Here is a 26,423-nt window from a genome sequence, read left to right on the forward strand (position 1 = left end):
TTTGACACTCTATTACAAAAAATATTTAAAAAATGTTTTAGTAAACAAGCAACAGAAAGTTTTAATCCCAAAGATGTAACCGTTCAATACATAAAATTTCACAATTGGCAGTATGCATGTAGTTTGAGATACAAAATTCAAACCAAGATGACTCGTTTACCCTACCATTTGCAAAACACTCAGAAATGCCAGCCATAAAAAATTCACCGCAACTCCACATGGTGAATGATGTTGATTGGGGTGAAGCTCTGGTGGTGCTTGTCTGCGCAGACGCTGAGCCACAGCATGCAGAGCTTCTCGTTCGTTTTCATCCATGTCAGAAAGAGAATGTGTGGTATGGAACGTGGTTATATACGCATTTGAGCATTTCACCGCAGCGCCCTCTCGTCTATAAACGTTGAGCCAATGCATGCAAAGCTTAACGCGATTATATACGCATTTGACCACAGTGCCCTCTCCTGTATAGACATTGAGCGGCTACATGCAACGTTTCATCCATGACATCCCCAGCTCTTGAGTTACTACTACATCTCAGAGCGCCCTACTCGTCCCGCAGTCGTGGCCGAGTGGTTAAGGCGATGGACTAGAAATCCATTGGGGTCTCCCTGCACAGGTTCCAATCCTGTCGATTGCGCAAACATTTATTTATTTTTTTCATTATTTTTTATTTATTTTTTTTGCCCTACACGAGCACGTGAGCTCACAAGCACGAGCACCAGCAAGACCGATGTGAGCAAGGACGCCGGACAAGGCTAGACCCTAGGGAGCTTCGCCCCTAAAAGAGACCCCCAAATACCCACGAGATCAAAGGGACAAAGAAAAACAGTTGTTGAAGACACACTCTGGATTGCACCAAATGCAAATGTCTGAACCAGTCTTTACAGCGACTCAAACCTTCAAGCAGGCATCACTACGACAGCTGTGCACCGAAAGCACCAAGTGACATACTTGTGCACATAGCAGTGTATTTGGCAACCAAGACGCAACCCAGGCATCCAACAAACATTTATTCAACACTCTAAAACACGTTGGCTATCCTTTGTACACTCTAGGTTCACGCTGGTATGGCATGACACCACTTTCCTCGCTACGGTTTTCGACATCTCGTAGGACACTAGGCTAACAACACTAAAAAACTTGCATTTTCTTTTTTTCTTGCCACTACTTCATTCTTTCAGAAACAAACCCCGTCGATCACACGGCCCGAGGATGCAACGAAGATGCAGACCAAACGCCTCTCCAAATAACGGGCAAAAATTGATGGGACGACGCTTTGCGCGATTTATTGGTACGCGTAAACCGTAGCTCGGACATTTGCCTGCAAGAAAAAAAATTTTAATATACGAACTTCGAAGCTTTTGGAACAGTCATTTTTAACACCCCGCATTATTGTCTTATTGGCAAGCTAAACAAGACTAATTTATGAGTAACTTGGCACTGCTTTAGGGCAGAGAGAGACTAGCCTTTTGATTTTATGTTATGGCACGACCCGTCTTTGTTTTCTCGTAGGGCAAACAATAAATAAGTTAAGACCGTCTCTTAAAGTGACGACTGAATGCCGAGAAAAAAATAAATGGCGATGAAGCAACCCCCAACCTGCAACGATGCTCCCCGAAACGTTTTGTGAAAGCCCTGGAGCAAAACATGGCAGTGGATGCTAAAAGCAAAACGGAAACTGTAACCATTTATGGAGTTACAATAACTTTCCCGTGTTTGTGGTTATATTCCCCACGTCCGAGATTGCGGCAACATTCTTGCGCATCGGGTTACGGAAGTGTCTTCCGTTTATTGTTTTACTGCAACTTTTTTGCAAGTGGAAGAAACGCCACTTATATTGCTGTATGAAGAGAAACTGGTAGCTTAGCTAGACCAAACACCGGGGTAATGTAAACCAAAACCAACAATGAAGTAAACTTCCGACGGATGTGCACGCATCAGTGGTCCAAGATGCGCAGGTTGCCCGAAACAATCTTGTTCTCCAACACGGCGGACGCAGGTATGTCGATGCGGTCCCCGTGGTTGGCAATGATGATCACGGTGCCCTGAAGTCGAAGAAAAGTGTTAGAGAGATCTGGAGCCACCAAACCGTCTTCTCGGGTCCTTTTTTTTTTTTTTTTTGGCCATACAACACTATTGTACAGGCACACCACGACAACTTTTCCGAGTGTTTGTCGTGATACACAGGCGCAGGAATAGTACTTGTGTAGCAGTGTGGGAATACAAATTTCTGTGAGCCAATTCAACATTTTCAGCCAACCAAACAAACAATTTCGACAAAACGTTAAAGCTGTCGGCTAAATGGGGTACTCCTAATCGAATCTGGTGCCCGATACGCGGGTATTCAAAAGTTTCGAATATTCGTGCTTGCCTATAAGTATTACGTATGAATTGCCGTTGTCGATAGCACATCGGTACTTCTCTGCTTTCACGCTTGTTTCAATGCCCCAGAGCCAGCACGGCCAACCAAATTTTGATTTGATTACCCATGATAACAATGCGAAGGAAGCGTGCACTCACCCTCAGAGAAACTCCCTTCCCAAAGGTGACGTCGCCGGATACCGTCAGGTGGTCCAACTCCAAGATGTCCGGTATGCTCGCAAAGCGCTGGAGGAACTCCCGCACCTGCGGCACAGGCAGATCCACGAGAGTCAACCTCGGAGAATGCCAGCTACTGCCAAATTCACCAACCTCACTCCAATTGAGGGGCCCCTCTACTTCCTCGAGGAAGGCGCGAGGGCCGGTGCTGAATCAATGGCGACGACGGATCCGCCGTCGCGACTGGCCAGCACCAGCCCTCGTGCCTTCCTCGAGGAAGTGGAGGGGCCCCTCAATTGGAGTGAGGTTGGTGAATTCGGAGGTTAGAGTACACGAAACCAGCTACTGATCTGTGTACCCCAGCATGATGAAAAAAAAAAGATTACTCTGTTTTGTAATGGCATCTGGGGACACCGGTGAAGATGCGAAATTTAGACAGTGCAGCAAGACTACCGCCGGGGGCCATTGCCGTAAACCGTGCAGTAATGATTATACCCCCTCACGCATGGCATGCGCTGAATTCACACTAAACTTCTTTTCTCAAAGTTGCCAGACCTCTGGCTGCGTGGTGGTCGTGGAAAGTTTTTGCATTTGTTTGCCCAGCTGTTTTTCGTTTCAGGAATAGCAACCTTTTGCATAGAAATAAACGGAAAAATATTATATCGCGAGTTTTGTCAACAAAGACTGATAAAAAAAAGAACTGGCACTCGGTCTGCAATGCAAGCATCGTAGCCCCGAATCACGGTGTAAGATATATATGGGTGGGGACACGCAGCACGGCGAACGCCGAGACGCAACCAACCAGGTAAAGTCCTCTTCGTGTGTGCCCAAGCAGCCTCGACCGACGGCGTCTCTATTGTCCGGACAGCGCAAATGAGAAAAAAAGAAGCAAACAAAACCAAAGAAAGTGTCTTGCACCCAGGCGCATGCTCTTTCCATTCGGAGCGTCTGCTCTGACCTTGATGGACGCTCATTCGAACACCGCGCCAGAGATTTCTCAGCTTCAACGCATTCGTAAAACTGTTATTGCTGCTGGTGAAGCACGAAATTAAGCCCAATGATAAAGCAGCGTACAAGTAATGCGCGTAGCGCAAGCGTCAAGTTTCACATCACATGGTGCACCCGAAAAACGACTTTAAAGAAAAGCACATCTCCCATAGAGAAACGTTAGAAACCAGGCTCGCGACAAACTGCTGTTATACCTGGTGGCGTCGCTTGCAGGCAAGACGAGGAGAGGACTTTACCTGGAAGCCGCGACGCGCGCAGTGTCCACGCCCATATGTCTCGCACCGTGCTTAAAGGGACACTGACAGGGTATTTATGCTCGCCGAGGTTGTTAGTTGTACGTGACATATGAGGGCTCAACTACCCAGAACAGAATTTGCGGCTCGAAATTCAATTTCTTTCCGCCCGAAAACCGCCGATCAAGAATTGGCCGGTTCGAGTCTCGCTCACTCTCTTTTTCGCGGTCACGGGCCGTTTTCTAAGGTATCGATGCGACCACCAAATTTAATCAAAGTCGTGGGTCACTGAAGGCACACACTCAATATTAAAAATAGAAAAAAAATATGAAACCCATTTTTTGTGGCTTCTAAAAAACTGTAAATACGTTGATTGAAAAAAAAAGTTCCACAGACAACCGGAAGCATTCTGTGCGTTCGTCGTTTCGCGTATCGTGGGGCTCGCGGGGACGGCGATGGCAGCGGACGACGGGCGTGGGACCTCTATTTCAGAACTGTCGTTCGCGGTACCGGCGAATTCTGTCTACCGTTAAAAGAGAAATTTGGGACTGATCAAAAGAATTGGTATTCATCCCGTACGACACGCCCGGCCACCAAGCCGATTTGCACGAAGACGTCGCCGAGCCGTCGCTCCCTTCTCGTGGCTGAAGACAACGCTCGCGCAAACGTCAAGCACGACGTGTCTACTTCGAGTTGAATATGCACGCGTACGATTTCTTTACTAGGTGCGAATGTCCCCAAAGCGTGGTGCTTCCCGACTTCGACCCGGGAGTGCTTTTGCTAGAGAAAAATCGACAACAAACTTTCAAACTTACAGTTTACCGGCTGAATTATTACTAAGGAATGAGATCCACCAGAAACGAGATGCCCCAGTAGCTCAGGCGGAAAGACGTCCGCTTCACACGCCGTAGGTCCAAGTTCGATCCCCCGTGAATTGTTTTTTTTTTTTTTTGCAAACAATTTCTGATGTTTACATATCTTTTTCTTTTTTTTACAATCATCACTGAAGAAACAAATAAAAAAATAGCAAACAAATGTTGTGGACGATACTTCGCTGAATTAAACGGTATGGGATTTCCGTTTTGACACCTGCGAACTCAATGTAATCACTTTCCACAAAATGCAAGGAGCATATAAATCAGGTAGCGTCCGCTTTCCGAGGTGCCCGTAAATGTTCTACAGGAATTGCAGCCAGCCATTGGTCCCGATCCCGTTGATCTTTCGACAATGCCACTTTTTTTCGGATGCAGGACATGTGAGCCAGCTCTTCACGCAACATCTTGGGTTTATTCTTTTCGGAGCCGATCATGGAAATTCACCACGGGCACTCACTACTCATCTCTAACTCCTCAATGTACAAAACAACTCATCTTGGAGTACATAACAACGAGCGGAACAAACATAACTGCAAAAGAATCGCACGGCAAGCAGTTCCCGCACGCCGCATGTCGCGTTGTCTGCTACCGGAGAGGAGGAAAAAAAAAAAAAACGCACGGTCGGGTGTAGCCACGTAACTTCCGCCAGTCACTCTTTTCTCTCCACTTCTCCGACCTCCGTCGGGTTTCGGTTTCGGTTTCGAGCAGTTGCGTCTTTTGGCTTTATTAAAGAAATACGCTACTCTGTTGCAAAATATTAATTAGGTAGTCCTCCGACACCATAATAAAGCGCCTGGCAAAAAATAAAAAAAAATTTTTGGGGGGTGTCAGTGTCCCTTTAAACTAAGTTTGCACGAGCACATATGCTTGCCATAGATGCCGAAAGCCCAGAGCTCACACTTGAAGCTTAGTTCTGCTACATTCACACTCTGAACTTGTTCACACACTTGCATTTGCTTACAACAGAGTTCTTGTGATCTCTTACGAAGTGCTAACACGCTTGCGCCGTCTACGAGGCAACCCTGAAGCTGCATTTCACTAACGTCAAGGTTTTGCGGTTTTGCGAGATCAAATGTACATACCATCTACGAGAAATGGTCTTTTATGACATTGTCGGAAGTTTTTGACCCAAAAGAGAAAGAATGATGTGCCAAAGAAATAGGAAATATAAGGAAATGCCAAACGTTCCACGGTTACCCTTCTAGATGGCGCCGGTATGCTCCCTTGTCGTAGGCAATCACGAGATATTTAAAGGCATACAGTCGTAAGTAGTCGCAGGTGCGTGAACCGGCCTATAAAGTGATGTAAAGTGCATAGTAGAATACTGAGCGTGCACCCACGTCGCGGTAAGCGCCCATGCCTCACTCCTGAAATGCAGAAATATAAACGAAGGACGCATTGAGCACCCACCCCGGCAAAACATCCGAGCCCACCGAGCTGACCGAGGCGCTCCTCCGCTCCTGCTGCTTCCCCGAGAACCCGGTGTGGAGCGGTGAAGCTTTACGCGCGTCCGTTGGTGCAGTGCGGTAAAGCTTGACGGGACGGCGTTGACACAAAGGTGGTTCGACGATAGCGGAGCGGCTGCTTTTGAAATTGGGGCACCTCCGGGCCCCCATATCACCGCAGTTGTGTCTAGTTAACCCCTTAACCATTTTGGACGAGCCTAGCTCGTCAAAGTGGAGCCGATCCCAAACTGTTCCGGACGAGTATAAGTGGTGGCTCGTCTGCTTTCTCCGAATTCAGCGCTCGATCGTTTCCGGACGATCCGGGCTCGCTCGCGGCTTAGTTTGCTGCTGTGTCAACACATGGCAGCACAGACTATCTAAAATTTCGCAACCGTTCCGCTCGTGGCTAGAAATTCGATTTTGAAGGCAACAATTTTGATTTTGAAAACAACATTTACGCGGTTGAGGGTCAAAAATTCCCAAAAACTAAGAACGTTTAGAGGGTTAATGTGGACCCCATCAATATGAACACCCTGCTATACAGTGCAATTCCCTTATAGCGATAATAATAAAACACGAAAAATCAATCGTTATAACCAATTATAGTTGTACCTAGACTAGAAACTGAGTGCTTCTAGTCAAGAAACTCTAGAAACTGATTGTTATAAGCAGTACATTGTTATATAAGGTATCGTTATAAGTGGATTGCACTGTACAGACGAAATGTTAAACTGGGTGAATATGTGCATTTCCGTCTCTTTATTACGAACCACTCGCATTATGGAGGACGTTTGGCGGGACGTCATCGTCCACATCTAACGAGACGCAACTGTGCAAAGTTCCCTAGCCTACCATGTGCCCCATTTCGCTTTTCCGCTCTCGGAACTGACGAGCGCGCGCCCGTCTCCATTTTTTCGCAACCGTCTCCGACGTTTGAGCGTGAGCGCTTCCCCGGTTTTTTACGGCGGTCGAAACGAGCGGGCGGGCCGGCGGGCGTCACCTTTGCGAAGTGGTTGTCCCCCAGCTTGATGAGGGGCACGGTGGGGAAGGTGCGCTTGGGGGACATGACCAGGGTGCCGAACTTCATGTGGTACAGGTTGCTCATCACCAGCAGCAGGTCGGAGGTCTTCTTTACCGGAAGGAAGCGGCTCCGGGGCACGTTGATGCCTGCCACGGGGAGGAGCAAAGAGGGAAGCCGTCGGGAAAAACGCCGCCGTAGTCCAATGCCCATACAGCACGCAAAAGACGCAACGTTCACCGCAGGCACGATGACGCGAGCGTCCGGGGCCACGCCCCGAGCACGTTTGAAGGCTCCGTACGTACCGCAATGTCTCGAGAGATGTGCCACTCCCAAAAGATAACCCACCCCTATGTTTCGCGCAACTCGTTATTTTTTTTTCAAAAACGCCGAAAGACCTCTAGTGATTGTGGGGACCTGGCCAATGGTGACCTCGGCAGAAACGGTGTTACTTAAGCACAGCAGGAGACGAGCGAACATCACCGAATGGGACGGACGGCCGTCTTTGGTTCGTCGCCAACCCTCCCGGTGATTGCAAGTTTTGCAGGTCAGGGACTCTAAAGCTAGCATTTTTTAAACTTTTGTTTTGCCGCACAGCGAAAGTTAGTTCACTCCCTATTTTCGCCCAATTCGCCCTCGCTTTCAGGTGGGCTATCTCTCGGGATGTTACGGTAGACGTGCTCTGAGCATGTCTGCAGGCGGTTTTTGCGTGACCAATGTGGCGGAACTGTGGTACGAGGGAGGAACGTGCCTCAGAACACTGTTTCCACACTGTCTTTTGTATGGCGTGTTCACGAATTTAAGCCAGTTCACAGGTGCGTTTTAGCGTTGCAGCGACGCAAGGTCGTCTCCGACCCATCCCCCCCGTCGGCCCTGCGTTGCGGCGAAGCGACACGGATAATGTGTGCGATTGGGGTAGTTGGTTCACACTTAAAAGAACAAACAGTGCAAAGACACGGACAGGGTGAAAGAAGACCATGCTGCTGTTTGTCGGCCATCTTTTACTTTGTCTGTGTCGTTGCGCTGTTTGTACTTTTAAGAGCGACGCGCAGCGGAGCGCTGGTATAGCATGAAATAAGCACTGTGTTTAATAATGCCAAACTAGCGCACAAAAAAAAACCACAACATATCTGGGGTTTTGTGTTTTTGGTGTACCCCGACAAACTTGGACGAGTAACTCCCGGGCGGCTCTCATTGAAATCTGGGAAATCCGAAAAACCCAAAACTGGAGTTGTCCTTCGACGAGAAAAACCCAAGCTTTGCAGGACGTATTATTTGTCTAGGGTTTTATCTTGTGCCGAGCCCGAACACAGCCTGCACCAAACTGTGCACCAGGCTGCTTATCTCTTGGGGAAATCTTCCTTCTTACTTCGTTTTCTTATTAATACCAGGACGTTTTTCCTAGTGTCCGGGTCACATAGGTATGCATTCTTTGGGGGTTGGGGAGTTTCATGGCAGTGTCCCGTTTGTCTTCAAAAATAAACCCCAATAGATGCCAATTTTTTTTCGTTCGCCGCCGCAAATACTAGACATTAAAAAACATGGCATCCATGGAAAAGAACTAAAACCCCACAAAGAAACACCCCAGAAATTAAAAAATTAACTCTGAAAAGCGCTTTTCACTAATGGTTCTTTTTTTTTTTCTCCCTCCCGTTTGCTCGTACACGACTTTTCGCAATGCTGGAAGTTTACTAGTTCGGCTGTGCCTCCGGCGTGGTCTAGCTTACAATACATTAAAAGCGTAGTTGCTTCTTTTCAATCGCCGCCATTCCGTCGTCACTAGTATATTGCACGTCTGTTCCGCTGAAATCCTCTTTGTTTTTCTTCATATCCACATTCTTCTTGCCTAACGCACACAACTGTACCGTACAGATGCTCTCAGATGCACTCCACGTACAAATTTACTCCTACTTTGCTTCGTGCATACGCCTATAGTTTGTCCGTCTGCTCAAGGGACAAGGCTACAAACAACCAGATGAAACCAATGAGAGTAGTGGCGGTCCGACAACTGTTGCCGCAACCCGCTCCAGACGGAGCGGGACACAAAATAAGAGACACACCCATCGCCGGTGAAACACCAACCGAGCGGCCTGCCACGTGAAAGCAGTACGGTAAGCTCTTGTTCACGAAACACAAAGGAAGGAAACAAAATGGCTCACCGATGGCTTTGGAGAAGTCCTTCATAGCTGCCCCTGCTGCAGTCTCAAGCTGGACCACGTTCACCCCCGTATCGAGTGTCTAAAAGGAAGGAGAGAGTTGGGTGAGTCGGGTCCAGTTTCAAACCAGATCAGATTATATTTCCTCCAAGGTATCCCAACTGGGATACATTGCATGAGGGGTGGAATAAATACAACATTCAATGCACAAAAATAAAAGGTAAGCAGCAAAACATTGAAAAACATACGCTGATCACACTTTACAAATGGGATTTACAAATGTCGTGAAATTTCTTGGTATCAGTTTCATGGACGATGTGAGCAAGTAAGGAATTCCAGTTGGCAATAGCAAGTAAAAGGGGGCAATTTTGAAATTTGTTAGTTCTGGAGAAGAGAGGCTGAACTTTGAGTGGATGATCGCGGCACTTTGAAATGTAAGATGGATCTTAAAGATAGAGGCTATGAATTTCCGATGATGAGTAGTAGATGCCATGTTTGTTCACCCCCATTCTAACGCCTAGATGTTTCAACTCGAGGCTGGTTTTAATAACTGCGACACTCGAGGTTCGTGAATAGCAGTCATCCAAAATTTTTTCACCCAAACCTTAACGTTTCAGAAGCAAATGCTTGTCCGGAACATAGCGAACATTTGCGTTCGTTTTTGAAGTCGCTCATAACGCTGTTGGAATAACTAATTATTAAAATATATGCACAGGCCAGAATTGTTTCGGTGCTAACCGGCAGATGGCCCAATGAATGCGAGAACACTCAAACGTAAATGTGTGAACCAGACTTCACACGCCGTGGTGTAAGACACACGTTGCAAAAGATTCTGGCTACTCTCTTGATGGTGGCAATTTCCACCTAAATTGCAGCTGTTAACTATTCATATTATTAGAAAATAACCAGCTTATAAGTATTTAGTTTGCTTTAGAGTACATGGTAGACCTCTGGAAGTCATCAAATACAATTCAAACGCAACCTTGAGACCCTAGATACCTGCAAGAAATTACCTAATTAAGACGTTTTGCCATTGTTTTTTTTTGTTTTTTTATTAAAAGCTATATCTTATCTTGGTCCTCAGATTTCGAATTGGGGCTAAGAAATACATTTGTGTGCTGAATTTAAACAAGCTGTGTGACTAAATTTAAAAAAAAAGTACTTAAATATTTGCAGGTATTAGTGGAGCTGACACTGTCACCAAAAATATTCCATTTCACCAGAAATGTCACAAATAAAACGCACTGGTTGAATAGGAAAGAGAAAATAAAAGTTTAATTGGCAAAACTTGTGAATCTCACCAAAACAAAATGTATACACCACCTCCATCAAAATGTCCTGAATGACGATGTACAATGCTTTGCGTGGCAACTAAACCAGATCCAAACGCAGGCTTTTGTTTCTAAATGCACAGCATTTATAGGGCCGGCTCTCCGGGTTTTGGCATCCGCAGATGCAGCCTAAACTATGTCCCAAAGGCGCTCAAACACGTAGCAACTGTAGGTCCTCTGATGTTGCGTCACACCATAACGTCATGTAACATTAACTTCACGTGACACCATGACGGAACATTATGACGTCCCGTCATGTGACGGCATGACATTATGCGGCCTTGTGACATCTTGTCGTGTGACATTATGGCATGATGCAACATTGTGACATCCTGTCGTGTGAAACAATAACATGATGCAACATTGTGACACGTCAGGACTCCATGCGGCATTCTGTTACAGTTAAAGCTTCACGTCATGCGACCCCATGACAGTAAATGCTATGCATTTGAACACGTCAATGAGACAGTCAATTTCTTGTTGTTTTTTTTTTGGTTGATTGAGAACTACCACTTCAGAAAAAAGGGAGGGGAGGGAGGCAGTGTGGTCACCTTGTGGTTCACTATGACCTCCATGTCGATGCCATTGGACTGCACCAGCTCTGACATGGTGCTCAGCTTCATCCACAGGTTGTTGGTGTTGAAGATCCTGTGGGCAAGGACGAGGGCATGGCAGTTGCCGCGGCAACTGGCAAGAGGGTGGCCCGCTCCAAGGTATACTCACTTGAACTTCTTTATGCTCTTGAACTCGTCTATCTGAAAGGCATAAAAGCCACGCGAATAGTTTTAGGACTTGTCCTGTGTGCTTCTTCGTCCTTTTCTCCCGTCTCTTTTGCACTATTTTTAATATGGATTATTAGGAGTAGGCTCGACGTAACCAAAGACAAGGTGAAACAAAATAAGAACAAGAGCTGCTAACGACCGTAAGATCTGTACTGGGTTTAGTGTAAAGTACTCGTGCAAAACTGAGTCAGTAACGAAGGTACTATACTCCGTTTTACCTTATGTTGTACCGCAGCGAAGGCTAGAAGCGCGAGCTCATAGCGTTGGCAGCTGCCCTTCGTGCATAAGAGCTTGTGCCATAGAGCAAGGAGCTCGCGCTTGTAGCCTTTCCTGCGGTACAACGCAAGGTGAAACGGAGTATACCACCCTCCTCCATTAGTAAAGGATAGTTGACAAGAGATGCGAATGTCAGTAATGAAAGTAGCAGGACTAGTACTAGTTGAAAAACTACTAATGGTCCTATCAATCATCATAATTAAAATTTACTAGTACATTTTACTAATGATAGTGCTGAAACTGTTAGTATAAATGCATCTGCAATATAAAAGCACTCACACATTTCAGTGGACTAATAGTAGAAGTAATAAAAGCTAACTAGTACTGTCCGTAACAATTACCATATTATTCCGACAGATAGCCCACCTAAAATCGAAAGCAAATCGGTTGAAAATAAGGAGTGAACTAACTTTCATGTGCAATCAAAAAAAGTTGAAAAATGCTAGTTTTAGATTTTGTGACTTGCAAAACTTGTAATCGCAGGGAGGGGCGATGAACTAAAGACGAAAGTCCTTTCCAGTCCCGCCGTAGCTAAGTAACACTATTTCTGCTGAGGTCACCACTGGCCAGGGCCTTGGACTTGCTATAAGTGGGCCATCTTGTGGTGTTTTTAAAGAAATAGCAAATCGCATCAAAAAATAGGGGACGGGTTATTTTTCAAGGGTGGGGCATTTCTCTAGATTTCACGGTAGTAAATTACAACTGATTAGAGCTGTTAGTGACAATCAGGGATGGGCAGTATTTCAAATACAAGTATTTTAAATACGTATTTCAAATACTTTGTGTATTTTGTATTTGTATTTAATTACAAATGGGGTAATGTATTTGATGTGTGTATTTAAATACTAAAATGTGGGTATTTCAAATACAATTGTAATTAAATACAATTTTGTGAGCGAAAATACATCCCTCAAATTTATTGTCACTGTCCAGAGCAGGAAGAAAACTACGTTCTGCACCGAATGCAGTGTCTCTCAGTCAAGCACAAGCGTTTAGTGACTGTGATTACGGTGCTACTCCAGGGCAAGAATAGTGACGAAATCAATGTTCACAGGCAGACTGGCTAAATAAGTGCCTGTGACAACTTGTGATGCTTTCCAGCCTGATTTCCATCCATATTTTTGCCTGGAACATTCTAAATGCACGGGTCGTCCAGATTTTCGTAGCTGGTGTGAGTTGCAACAAAAAAAAAAAAATCTCTAGCTAGTGCTGCGCGTCTTGGTCCTCTCAGTTCTTTGTTGGTCTATACCAAAATGTATAATCGACAAAAAAAAAGCTGCTTGCAGCTCTGTACTTATTTCACCTAGTACGTCCAAGCTGATTACATTTTTTTTGTGATTATATTTCTATTATGTTACTATAGTCTGTTACAGGTTAAGAAGATAGCGGCAAATGCCCCTCAAACGGACTCGTATATCCCCCCGCCATCTCCGCATCCAATAGCATCCCATTGTTTCCGTGACGTTGCGGTCGACGCGCGAGGAGGGTTTTGCCTCCCTGTAAATATTTGCATTATCTTTCGACTTTAACTTAGCATTGTGGAAGCCACAAGAGGGAGATTAGAGTTTTCCCCCTCCGATGAAAACAAATATGACTTTCGGGGATTAGCTTCCCCCTTTGATGGATACAAAGGCTGCTTTCAGGGGCTCGGTTTCCCCTCCAATGAATACGAAGGTCATTTTCTTAAAAAGTGTAATCGGAGGCAAGTTGGAATCTATTGAAGCGGAACAAGGAGCGTTTCCAGTGAACTCTTTTTTCGACTGCGGAGAGATTTGAAACAAGCGCATGACGCTTGTGGGAGGAGCTTCTCCTACCTTCTTGAACTCCCGAGTGCGCGATGTAAAATTAAAATGAGATACCCAGAAACCCGTTGCAGGTGCCCTGAAATCGCTGACGCAAATTTCGAGGAATGCATTTGGAAAAGTATTTGGAGGAGACCAAATACATTTGGTTGTATTTGTATCTTGTACTTAAATGCTTTTTCGGAAATGTAATTAGATCTGTAATTAAATACATTTTTGACGAAGTATTTTGTATTTGTATTTCGATACATATTTGCATGTATTTTGCCCATCCCTGGTGACAATAATGGTTGGCTCTGGGACTATGATGGTACAAGAGCACCCCTATGGTAGTACTTGGATCAAAGGTTTACTGCTACTCTTATCAATTTTCATAATCATACAGGGGTGCTCTTGTACCCCTGTATGATCATACAGGGGTGCTCTTGTACCCCTGTCGGGATCATACAGGAGTGCTCATACAGGGGTGCTCTTGTACCCCTGTCGTGGGACTCGTACCCCTGTATGATCATACAGGTGTGCTCTTGTACCCCTGTATAATCATACAGGGGTGCTCTTGTACCCCTGTCGTGGGACTCGCACCCCTGTATGAGCACCCCTGTCGTGGGACTCGTGTGCACAGGGGCACACAAGTCCCACGACAGTTACAATAGCAGTAGATCCAAGATTAGCACGACTAGGAAGCGGCGAATTGAACTGACGTTTTCTTTGGGCACTTGAGCAATTTCCAACAGCCTGAGTCGGTTTTCGTACTGGATGAGGGTTCCTCCCTGCAAGAAAAGGCCACTGTCAGCATAAGGCGGAGGTGGTTGTCGAAAAACCGTGCCATTCACAACTGACACCCAATTGATCCCGCGATCTTTCAAATAAACGAGCAATTACCGCTGCCATGCTTCTGGCGGTTGTGTAGTTCATGGAGATAGCCAAACCAAGTGAGATCACTTTTTTGGAGCAAAATGGAGACCGACTTAGCACAACACAACCTCAAGGTGAGGACAACTTACCGAAACAATTCACAAGTGAAAAGGGCACGGGCGTGTGCTCCGACTGGCACTCAAAGTGTGCGAGCGTGCACTGCCGACCGCTTTGGTTGCATTGCCTCAGGAAGTTGCCCCACAGTAAACAGGACCCTACAGTCACTGACAGGATGAGCTCACAAGACGCCGAAGCTATTCTCTGTTCATCCTTAGGCCGAGACTGCAGCAAAAACTACAAGCGCAAGCCAGCCCGCGCTCCTGGCTTTAAGACGTGCATTTCTAGAGCGAGTACTCGTTCAGCGGAAGAACGCTTCAAATCTCTAGTGCTTGTAACACTGGCTGCAGTCTCAGCATAAGGACGAACAGAGTATAGTGTTGTGCGAATATTCGAATTTTCAAATAGTAGTTTCAAATAATAAGCTATTCGATATTTTCTTCGAGATGAACTGCGATATACACATTTTTCGAAGTGTCGATCGCAGCAGGTTAGCCCCGTTGAGTGCGCTTCTTACCAAGTACCAGTGCATTGCGGGAAAGCAACACCCGCAAAGCTCGCTTTTGCGAAAGTGGCTTCTCCGCAGTGCACCGATGCTTGGTTAGAAGCGCACTCAACGGGGCTAAACTGCCGCGATCAATGCTTCGAAACAAACAAATGCCGCGAAACTTTGGAAATGTTAATATCTACATTGCATTAAATTTTAAAAAATTAAACTGGCACACGTGAGTATATGTTAAGCAGAGATGCCCCGACAACCTGTGTTAATTATACCTGACTGAAGGAAAAATAGTTGCATGTTGCATATAGCAAGAATTTTTATAAATCCCCTCTATTAGCTTTAGCTGGGCATCTCTATAAGCATTGAAATTTCAGAGACCACAGTCAAGAAATATAGTTGTATTAAAATTAAAATTAGCTTGGAAATGGATGAGTGGGAGCTTGGCAACAAACTTCAGAAGTTCAACGGGGTCTTCGTTTAAGCGTTCTGCAGCAGTGCAAGGCTTAGAGAAACATTCAATATTTGATTCATAAGAATTTGGCCAAAATCACTTCGCTTCAAATTCACCTCGAACTCTAAATTCACTATTCACAAGCGCCTAGCCTAAGGATTATCGAAAGCAGAAAGCTCACGCTGGAGGCATAACTACTGAAAGACCCCCCCTCCTCCCCCCTGCCGTTTAGATCCTCTGTGATTATAGTAGTAAAATAGAGCCAAGAATACAAGGAGCAGCGATACACAGGACACCAGTGAGGACATATACCTGGGTCCTTTCATTTTCAGGTAAATCCCGATATATCCCTATACTTACACACTGAAAATGTTTCTTGAAATTTGGGTCAAACCAGATTTTTTTTTCCGAATTCGGAACAAAAGACTTACCATTTTCAGATTTTTAAGAAGCAATCCAAAATATATTTAAATAATGCTTTCTAGATAAAATTAATTTTTTGAGAAAACAATTTCGACAATGGAGTGCCACCCCAGACTAGCGAATGCAGCACTGACGTCGCTGTGCGTTGCAAAGGAAAGCTTTGATGTTGAGAAAACATTCTTTCGGTTAGGATATGTCTGAAGACTGGACAGGTATACTATCGAGGCAGAAATGCTGTGCATGCAGATGATTTTGTTAATAAAAAAATCAGATGACAATTTAGATCACCAAGTGAGCTCATATACTATGTTGTAATTCAACTATCAGCACATCAATGACTTGTTTGTGTAAAACGTTTTGTCCTAAAACTGATCAATACTTTTTATTGTTGTTTTAGTTATTGATTTTCACATATAACCTGAGAAACAGGATTTTTATAATAGTTGCTAGAAAAACCCGATTTCTCCCCTATTACGTACTCGTGAAATGCAACCCAATTTCTACCACACAGATTTTTTAAAGACGTAAAACCCCAAAACGAAGGGCCCTACATATATCCTAGAAAGTTGATTGACAAAATATTCTTCAGAAGGGCTGGAGGTCTTTCACTCTGTGCTCGTTACTGAGAGAGCGAGGACATAGATTTCTATGCACATAAAGTGAACAAAAAAAAAATTCACAAATGGCACCAGGGCGACACTTGGCAACACTGTTCTGCTGCCCTTTGTCGTCTTTAAAAAGGCTTTAAAAACGACACCCTTCCACATTCTTTTCCAGCCCCCAAAGACTCCACGGAGGCTTCACAAAGTTGGCTTAATCCCCTATGGCCAGAGATGGGCGGCCGGGAGTGAGAACGGCAAGTTGGCTCTCGACAGCCATTCCAACGTGCGAGCGGCCAAGCGAATCACCTTGACGTCTGCCCTCGTCTTGTCGGTCACCTCCATCACGAAGTCGGGGGCCGCCGGGGTGTTCGTGGAGAGAAGCAGGTTGAGAATGTCTGAACGCATTCGGCCGGAGTTGAGGAAACGACGTTGTCGACACGGTCGGGGCGCCCGTTTCTTCTGTCTACACCCTCTCACGTTTGTGCTCCGGCAAACGTTCGTGGTTTGGACATCTTTTCAATTTTTAGACAGGGCAGGGACAAATTTTGAGTAGTAGTATTTTCGAACATTACGCTATTCGATATTCGCTTCGAGATGAACCGCGATATTCATAGTTTTCGAAGCGTTGATCGCAGCGAATTGGCCTCGTTGAGTGCGCTTCGTACCGAGCACCCGTGCGCTGCGGGAAAGCGGTACCCGCAGAGCTCGCGGGTGTTGCTTCCCTATAGTGCGCGGGTGGTACTGGGTGAGAAGCGCGGGGCTATCCCGCCGCGATTAGGGTATAGTAAGTTAGGCAGCAATGTCTTGACGACCCGTACTCCTTCATTCGTGCTTGCTTTGTTTGTTTGTTTCTTTTGTCAAATTTTAAATTGAAGAAAGAATAAGTGCACATAAGCAAGCAGATTTATAGACCTCTCAATTGGAACAGCGCTGCAACAATTTTGTTGTTTACACGTCAAAGTTAAAAAAATATGGCTATACTAAAATTAACCAAGCTTAGAAGTGGACAAGTGGAAGTTTGGGAACAACCATCACAAGTTCACCTGAATTTCCGTTTAAGCATGGCGCACGGTAGTGAAAGACCTGGGGAAACTCTTCAATATTCGATTCTAAAATCTTTGGGCAAAACCACTATTTGCTTCGAACTAAAAAGTCCACTATTCGCATACAGGATAGGACGCTGAAAACGCTGGTCAGAGACGCATTCCACGCACTGTACCGGTACCCGAATCGTGCAACAGTTGGCATCAAACGGCTTCCAAACCGGCGTCCTCCGCGAGCCGAGGAGGCGGAATGCACGTTGCGAGTTCCGGCGGCAAGGATACTGAGGTCTACGGTGGCCCCGAGGTTGTCAATGTTGGAGATGAAACAGAACTCCCGCCCCTCCGACAGGAAGTGTTCTAGGAGCCCCGACTGGCAGAAAGACGTGTAGAAGTCCCCGTGGCCGGGAGGGTAGAACCTGAGAAAACATGTTTACCGCCGTTAATGAACCAAACGCTTCCACACCAACAAGGGCAGCTTCACCGTTTACAAGGACTGGCCGGCCCAAGGAAAATGGTCCTACTCACGCTTCTGGGTCTGGGTTGATGAGGGTGGAGGCAACGGGCATCAGCGTCTCCCTGTTGATTCTCGGGTACCTGCGACGTGAGAGAGCACAAATGTCTTTGTGCACTTAGGCACGAGCGCTCCCCAGCCCTCTAATCTGATTTCTAGAAAACTCAACGGGCTCTCTCTAGTTTTTCCGTTCTCTAGAGACCTCCAAAGGCACTGGAGAAGCATGTGTCGCTCCATTCACCAACTTCCGCTCAACATTCCCTCCGCAAACGCGTGCTTTCGCCCCCTTTTCGCCAAATCTCCTGGAGTATCTAGGGAGGAGCACTTCCCAACCCTGTGATCAGGTTCCCAAGAAAGAGTACTGACTCTCCCTAGTTTTGCTGTCTCTAGATGCCTTCAAAGGGCATTTCTCCAAATCTCCTTGAGTAACTATAGGGGAAAGCACTTCCCTACCTTTACCTAGTTCCCTAAATGAACTCTACAAACTCTCCCTGTTTCCCTGTTCTTTAGACACCTCTACATTCCCTCCACGCACACAAACACACACCCATAAATCTTTGTAAGTACTTAGATAGGAGCACAATTCCCAACCCTCTCACTTGGTTCCCTAAATGAACTCTATACTCCCTAGTTTCCCTGTTCCCTAGACAACTCAACATTTCCTTCACAGATGCACATTTTGTTTCCCCATTTTTCCAAAATCCTGTCAAGTACCTAAAGCAGACCGCTTCCAAGCTTTCTCAACTAGTTGCCTGAAAGGGCTATATGACCTTTCCTTTATTTCCCTGTTCCCTAGATGCCACAACATTTCCTCCACACACACACACATTTTCCTTATTTTTCGCAAAACTCGAGTACCCATAGAGGAGCACTTCCCGGCCCCCTTACCTGCTCTGGAGGAAAGTGTAGATCTTGACACGGAATCCCTTGTACTTGCGCAGCACCTTGGACGTGTCTTCGTCCGTGTTGAACGAATTCATCAGCACCAGGGGCATGGCAGAGTTGTACGTCCGATTGAGGTGCTGGAGACAATGTGCGGCCAGTCTTTAGATGGCGCCGAGCCCACCTCCGGCCCAGACGCACTGAACAGACTACGCTTTCAAGTAACAAAGTTTCTGCCATCTTGGCGTTTCAAGGGACCATTAAAGGATTCAACTTTTTCCTCCTCGGCTTTCCTTGTGAACTCAAAAGCGAAATGAGAAATCATCCAATCGTGACGTGATTGGGCACCGGATGCGATGAGTCTAAGCTTCCACTGCGCTTTTTAAGCACACCGTGGAGCTTGTCATTCGCGAGTGATGATAAGTGCTGTGCACCTCTATCAATGCACGGGCGATGCAGGCCACCGAACATGCCAGTTGAAGGTGCGTACATACCAGGTCCTGTGGTAAACGACTGAAGGGAGGTCATTCTCACCTCCATCTGCTGCACCGTCATGTCGAGAAAGGTGAGGTCGTTTCGGACCGGGATGACGGACTTGGGGCCCTTGCACCCCATGCTGGTGCCCAGACCGCCATTGAGCTTCACCACCACCAGCTTATTCAGCATGTTGCGGATGGTGTCGTCGTCCGGCGGCGGCTGCAGCAGGCCGTAGTCAATCACCTGGGAGAGCCGACAACATCGCCGGTGACGTCAAACTCTTTATTACTTCAAGAACTGTAGTAAGAAAAGCTAGGCTCCTTGCATAGCATTACTAAATCACCATTTACACGTTGAACAGAGATACTTGTATGCACATACAAGGTAAGTCACATGTTCTTTCATCCAAACATACATGTTTCAACGACAAATGCAGTTGTGTCTCGTTAATATGGATGCCCCTCTCTATATGAACAACATTTTCAAGGACGAACGGGTAAATACATACACTTTTGTCTCGTTAATATGAACAACTCGCATTACGGATGGTTTCTTCTGGGGTGGGGGGGGGGGGGGGGGGGGGGGGACGAAGGTGTCCACATTAACGAGACATTGTTGTAGCATCATCTCTTTCTGCAACAACAAGCTTTTATAACTCTTTTGCACAACGCATCAACTACGCACAAAGCCCGCTTTTTTCACGAGAATATGAGCACTACGGTGTACAAAGATACGAGTTTAAATGCCGCCGGAGATAGACCGACGCTCAGAGCTCTCCGAAAGAGCCCAAGGCAGAATCGAAGCCAGCGACTGGCGGGCGGCCACTCACCGCGTCAGCAGGCAGGGGCTGGATGTGCTCCCAGTTCACGGAGGGTCCCGTGTCCTTGAGGAATTTCTGGAAGAGCTTCTGGAAGCCTCGAAACTCTGTCTCCACGAGCTGCGAGGTACGCACAGGGAACACGAGACATTTGTAAAGACTCCTCAGTGCATAGAAGAACCTCCTCCGTTCGACTCAGATTGAAGGGCGGCTCCCGTCGTCTCGTGTCGACTTTGGGACGGCGTAAGAACTGGTCTGTAACTACACACCCATCCAGGTTTTCTCTCTATATTTGGCGGGGAAACTAAATCGCTATGTGTAGTTGGTCACAGGTTGTGAAAATGCTGCTCCCACCTCTCTCCACTTTAGCAGAGCAAACACTGGAGAGGAGAGGTGACCTCCTCTCTAGTGTTTGCTCTTCTAAAGTGGGAAGAGGTGGGAGGAGCTTCCCCCGAACTCTTGACCTGTCACCGACTATGGTTACACACCAATTCAGGCTTTCCCAGTATATTTAGTGGGGAAACACTTCCCGCCCCATTTAGGGGGGAAACTGAATTGGTGCGAAACTATACACCAATTCAGGTTTTCTTGCTAAGTTCAGCTGTTGAACTGGGAAGCACAGATGCACATAATCTCGTTGTTTAGTGGCCCTATAAAGACTATGGCGTTGAAATTTTAAAAAAAGGAGCGAATCGCAGGGTAGTGGAGAAGAGAAACATATACCGAGAAGGAGATAAACATTGGTAGGGGTGAGGCAACAATGCAATCCCATATCCTCCCCCCCCCCACACACACACAGTTGTGGCACAAAGCGATTACAAGCCCAACAGGTTTACTTTCTGTCCCAATTACTATATACTATACAAAAAGTGATGCAAAAAAAAAAACTGAAAACAAAAAGAGCTAGTTTAAAGTTGCACGAGTTGGTTGAAAACGAAGCAGACTTTGTTTTCAACCAACGGTCGGAAAGGGGGGGGTCATCACACTTGTTGAGGGTGACGACCCCCCCCCCCTCCGACCGTAGCCTTGATTTCATTTTTTAGCTAGTGGCTGGTATGGCTAGCAGCCACTCAAAACATTTGCAGATTTTCCCGACTCTCACAATGTTTCCCACAAAATTTTTTTATGCCCAGCGTTTTCTAGGCGAACTGGATCCTCCGGAAATTCAAGGATTTCCAGGTTATCTCGTCAACAGCCACACTGGTTTTTTGTCTCCCACATTTATAACTAGTGATCATGATTCATATTCATCATCGATCATGTTTTGTGTGTTGTTCTTTTCCTCCACTTCTGCAGTTGTCTCAGCAGAGCTGCTGTATTTGAAAACGAATGATTGAATGAATCAGCAGTAAGGGACCCAATATGACCTTGATGTGCTATTCCTGCATTCTGTCTAATTTCCTGTTCTTAAGAAAAAAAAAAGAAAACAGAAACAGAGCTTGTTTTTAGAAGTCCCATTTCTTGGGTTCCGATGATTTGTGCATGATACAGGCGACCATGTTGCAAATCGGGCCCTAAGAACTGCTCCTTTGACAACCTAAAAACGAGTTGAGCGAATAAACGAATTTACTCCTTCATATTTGGAATAATACCATGCTCGCAGTGTGGCCTAAAACAGCTGGTATGAGGATTCAAGTCAGAAAATTTTTTTTCAAAGCTTTTCTTTTTGGGGGGGGAGGGGGGCGTGGGGGGGGGGGGGTTGCACACCTATTCCCACATCTCCTCTTTCACCTTACTTGAGCCCTGTAGAGGGCCATGCTCTTGGGACATGACCGCAGTATCTACAGCAATCAGCTAACGCCCGCAAAAAGCAAGAACGGCAGCACTTCGTCGCTCAAAGACTACCTGTTAGGCTGTTTCACACATTTGTGTTTAAGTGTGATAGACTGTGCTGGGCTCCCTTGCAACCATTTACGGTGAAAAAGCACACTGGCACAATCTACCAAATAGCCCTGAAACAGTACCAATATATATATATTTTTTTTTTTTTTTTCTCTTTTACGCCTTATTTTCAGCCCGAAAAAATTCGGAAAACACTCTCCAGTAAAATTTCCATTTATTTGGATGTATCCGAAAAACTCAGAATTTCAAGATCACGATGGCAAAATAAATATAAAAAAAGACGGCATCTCACAAATAAATTTCGTGAGGGCACAGGGTCAGTGGCACCGAGGAGAGGCCAATTTAGTTTCCCTTGAAATCTCTGGCTACCGACAAAAGGCAATTTACCTTTTAGCTCGTGAAGGTTCGTTCGGAACAATGGGTCACGGTACCTCTGGGTCACGACAAACGCCATTTTTTAGGTTTCTAGTTTGGCAAGTGCTGATTGTTGGGCGAGTTGGTATGGTATGTTAGAAAACACGATTGCACTTTGAAGACAGGGACATAGGAAGAACAGACACCAAAGAGCACTCTGTGGTGTCTGTTCTTCCTATGTCCCCGTCTTCAAAGCGCAATCATGTTTTCTAGTTTGGACCATATTATTTGTGTCCTTCTTAGACAAAAGAGGGGCAGGGTTTTCATAACAGTGATACTGATTGCCATAAACCCCTATATTTCAATAAAGGGAGGCTGAAGCTTCCTGCTTCTCAGTGACTACATCAAGGAGTTTAGTTATTTCAAAGAATTGTCTGTTATTGAGGCAACACTTCTCTGCAATATTTTTTGTGAGATAGCTAGTATTTAAAATGGCAAAGCACCAATGCCAAATGTAGCTGGTAAAATATTATTCAATACAGGGGAGTTCTGATGAATTTAGAGTATGTTTAAGTCCAAATTTTTCTTATTTTTTATTTTGAATAACTGCAAACTGAGTAAAACTAAACTCTGAATTAAAAAAAAATATAACAAAAAACAAAAATGTTATAAATCCCAATTTTTTGGTGGATGTGTGTAGATTTTGAACTCGCTAGTAGTATGCAGATTTGAACTCGGAAATGCTGCAAAACTTTATACGCAGATTCGAAACGTTTCAGAGCTATCCAATAGATGGCGTTGGTATGATCTCTCGCTGTTAGCAGCCACAAGTACCTACAACGCTTTCGATCAAACACAAACGCAAATGAGTGAGCCCTTTAGTCTAGAGACGGAACTGAAAGTGATTGATTGATGGTGCAAAACGTGGAATAAAACGCATCTCCGATCAATCAATTTCGGAACTAGAGAGAAGTGGTAAGGCCACAGGAGTTGCGGTCTCAGCTGAAAAACAAATCAAGAGGGAGAAGAAGTAGGCAGCTGGGTCACCTCTCGTTCTGCGGCGCTGGCTGTGAGACAGAGCTTCTCCAGCTCTTGGGCCAGGTGGGTCTGAGCATCCACCTTCGACATCTCCTTAAACTCGGTGCTGTCGCTCTGCTTACGGCTGTGCCCAAACATCTGCAAGCAAGAACAGCCACGGGGTCACACACGTGCGTGGGACGACTCGATTCCTCGGAGCAGAAGACGAGACGCTACGCATCTTTAGTGGATCGTCAGCTGCGCATTGTGGGCCCTGCGTGCACGTGCTCTACCCGACGGCACGAGCTCCTGCTAGCAAAGCAAAGCTCCTTGCTTTGCTTTGCTTTGCAAAACAACCTATGAAAGGTTCCCATTAAGCGCCGGTTTCACCGTGCAGCGCGGTGCGGAGGTAACGTAAAGTTGGCGCTGTGTCCATAGCACTGAGCTACAGTCTGTTGTAAAGTAAGATAGGCAGCTATGCGTGCATCCAGCATGTACTTGTTGCCCTTCGGCGTGCTTGTCTTCACATGCACCGAAATGTTGTCAGAAGTAGAAAGCTCATTCTGGAGGAGGAGCATTGACTACTGATCTCATATTGTAACAAACCATAGCACTGTGATGTATGTGCAAGCAGGATATGAAGGGAGATGAAGCGAAGCAGAAAGAAAAGTGGTCAATATTCAGCTTGATGTAAAAACGCATATTCTTCAGTTCTTCGTTGAGAACACAAGCGTCCTCCTTCCTAATGTTTGGCCAGCGGGGAAGAAACATTGCCAACCGACGCATCCTAAATTCAGTGGTGTATAGAAAACGTCTCCCATAAACGCATCTCCGCGAACAAAATGCGCTTGCAGATGTAGCCACAGAACGGGTTCAAAATTGTACTCCATGGAAGTAATGTTTTCATAGCAGGCATGTAGCCAGGGGGGGGGCGGGGGTGTCCCACGGGGCCTGCCCCCCCCCCTCCCCCCCCCCCCCCCAAATCTTTGTCCCGACCAAAACTAGATGTCAGGTCAGGTCGCCCTACACATGCATCACGGACAAAACCAGATTGCATGGGTACACTTCGCTGTTCGTGCCAGCCCCCCCCCCAAAGCCTGCAACAAAACCTTGAGTTGAGCTGGAAAACACAATTCGTCAGACCGATGCGCGCACGCCGATTCGTACCTGAACTTTTGGCAGAAACATTTTACAGCCGCACCGTACGTGGAGGAGGATCTCTTTCGGAGCAAACAAGGATACTGCTCAACTCTCACTGTCGCATCACAACAAGCCGCTACCCAGCAAAGAAACGTAGCGAGCGCACGGCAGGCGATGAAATGTTCACCAGGTGTCGACAATACTCCCAGATTTGCACAAAGAGTATCTACAGCACAGTTTCGATTTTTTAAAAAAAAAGAAGAGCCCGATCACAGTTGGTGAGACAGCTGCGAGCAGAAAGGTCAATAACAATCCCCCCCAAGTCTGCGCGATCAAGGCTAGCAGCAGGTAAAGCCGCGCACGGAAGCTGCTTTTCTATACGCCAAATTACGCACAAAGAAGCGGGGGATGCAGTAGCTGACTGCCTTGCATACTTACGCGGCAAACACATAGCCAACGTCATCCCGAAGCTGGGAAGAGACAAATCACCAGTCACAAACGGTGAACGTGTGTCTCCAATCAAAGGTGAACGCGCACTAAAAAAGAAGCCCAGACTCCACCACAGACTCATTTCTTTTCTTTTCTATTTCTCCTCTTTCAATGCCTGCACTGCACAAACGAAAGCCATCATCACAGATGATGATGTCATCAGTCTTCTGCTACAAGCTCCTAGTTGGTCACGTGACAAATGTTAGAAGGCAGGAAATGAGACTGGAGGGTATAGCAAATATTTATAATGGTAGTGCAAGGTATTACGACAGACTAGTTGGCAAACCCTTTTAGAAAAATGGACACAAGGTAAAAGTGGGCACACAAGATGCCTTGTTTATGCACATCATTCCTCCTTTGTCCTTTTTAGCGCTGTCTTGTTTTTTTTAATTTATATTACCCTATTTTACAGCCTACAAATCACCCACCTATAAATAGAATGTGTATTTTCCGGTGCTTATTAATGAGAAAGATCGCCGGATGCCTTTCTGTGTTTATTCATTTTTAAAACACCATTGCATTTTGGCTGGACGAGTCGTGACGAGGATAAAAACAGTAATTATCAGCAAAACAAAAAGCAATTTATTTAATTTATTTTTGTGCCACATTTGTTGCTGCCGTGTTTCTGAAAAAACAAATCTCATAAAAAGTAAAAAATATAATGAGACAACGTGAATAAATGCTGCTACTGTGAGAGTAATTAAGGTTTGTTACTTTAAAGAGATACGTTCTCCAAGGTCAGTGGCCCTGGACGACACTGGTGTTGCCTTCCAAGAACCACTAACACCTCTGAGCAGACGCCGAAATGACGCAGGATCCACGAGATAACATGTTCGACGAACCTCTACAGGGAGGACTTTCGAAGAAAATAGCTGTCGCTAGGGCGGAAACATTTAACAACTGGTGTTTTTCGGGTTTCGTCAGGGCAAAAATATTCAACCACAGGTGTTTTTCGGTTTTAACCAATCTAGTATTTTCGTCCCCGGTGCATGTTCATCGGAGTTTCTCGGTTAGAAGCGGAAAGTGCACATCCTACCTATAAACAGCCATTTTTCCAAAACATTTGAACATAAAGCAGGGAACACATAAGAGGGGAAACTGCGAGCGCGTGACCTTCGCCGCTCGCCGTTAGGTGCACCACAGGCGCACCGCGAGGCATTATCTGTATCGGCCAGATCCGAACTCCGCGGCACCGCAAGGAAGTGACGTAATAATAATAATAATCATTTTATTTGCACTTAGAGGGGCGTAGGTGGTGGTGTGTGAGGCTGGACAGATAGGCGAGAACCGTTACGCGGAGAGTCTGCCAGACCACCACCGTCGGCACCGGTTGCTATGCATACTGCTGCTCAGCATTTGTTTTCTGTGCTCATGTGTCCCCCTGCTTAAAGGGGCCATGCAATCATATTTAAGCGTCTACCTTTTTTGCAATTTCCACGT

General features: G+C 45.9%; 1 protein-coding gene across 4 annotated transcripts in view; it reads right to left on the minus strand.

Annotated features, from left to right (window-relative positions):
- Positions 1-988: 988 nt before the first annotated feature.
- The window catches only part of LOC8035087 (UTP--glucose-1-phosphate uridylyltransferase), a 59,906-nt gene continuing 34,471 nt past the window's right edge, over positions 989-26,423 (minus strand). For all 4 annotated transcript variants that reach the window (XM_029989854.4, XM_029989855.4, XM_029989853.4 and 1 more), the window contains 14 exons: positions 23,385-23,513; positions 20,154-20,261; positions 19,382-19,567; positions 18,854-18,987; positions 17,980-18,048; positions 17,737-17,870; positions 16,718-16,806; positions 14,163-14,231; positions 11,325-11,356; positions 11,153-11,249; positions 9,274-9,352; positions 7,097-7,263; positions 2,518-2,622; positions 989-2,042 (listed from right to left, as the gene is read on the minus strand). In XM_029989854.4, the coding sequence (XP_029845714.2) occupies positions 1,935-2,042; positions 2,518-2,622; positions 7,097-7,263; positions 9,274-9,352; positions 11,153-11,249; positions 11,325-11,356; positions 14,163-14,231; positions 16,718-16,806; positions 17,737-17,870; positions 17,980-18,048; positions 18,854-18,987; positions 19,382-19,567; positions 20,154-20,261; positions 23,385-23,513 (1,506 nt within the window). In that variant the 3' untranslated portion in view covers positions 989-1,934. The remainder of the gene's footprint in view (positions 2,043-2,517; positions 2,623-7,096; positions 7,264-9,273; positions 9,353-11,152; positions 11,250-11,324; positions 11,357-14,162; positions 14,232-16,717; positions 16,807-17,736; positions 17,871-17,979; positions 18,049-18,853; positions 18,988-19,381; positions 19,568-20,153; positions 20,262-23,384; positions 23,514-26,423) is intronic.

This window comes from Ixodes scapularis, unplaced genomic scaffold (genome assembly GCF_016920785.2).
Source record: "Ixodes scapularis isolate PalLabHiFi unplaced genomic scaffold, ASM1692078v2 PGA_scaffold10__122_contigs__length_95168666, whole genome shotgun sequence".
Lineage (NCBI taxonomy): Eukaryota > Metazoa > Arthropoda > Arachnida > Ixodida > Ixodidae > Ixodes > Ixodes scapularis.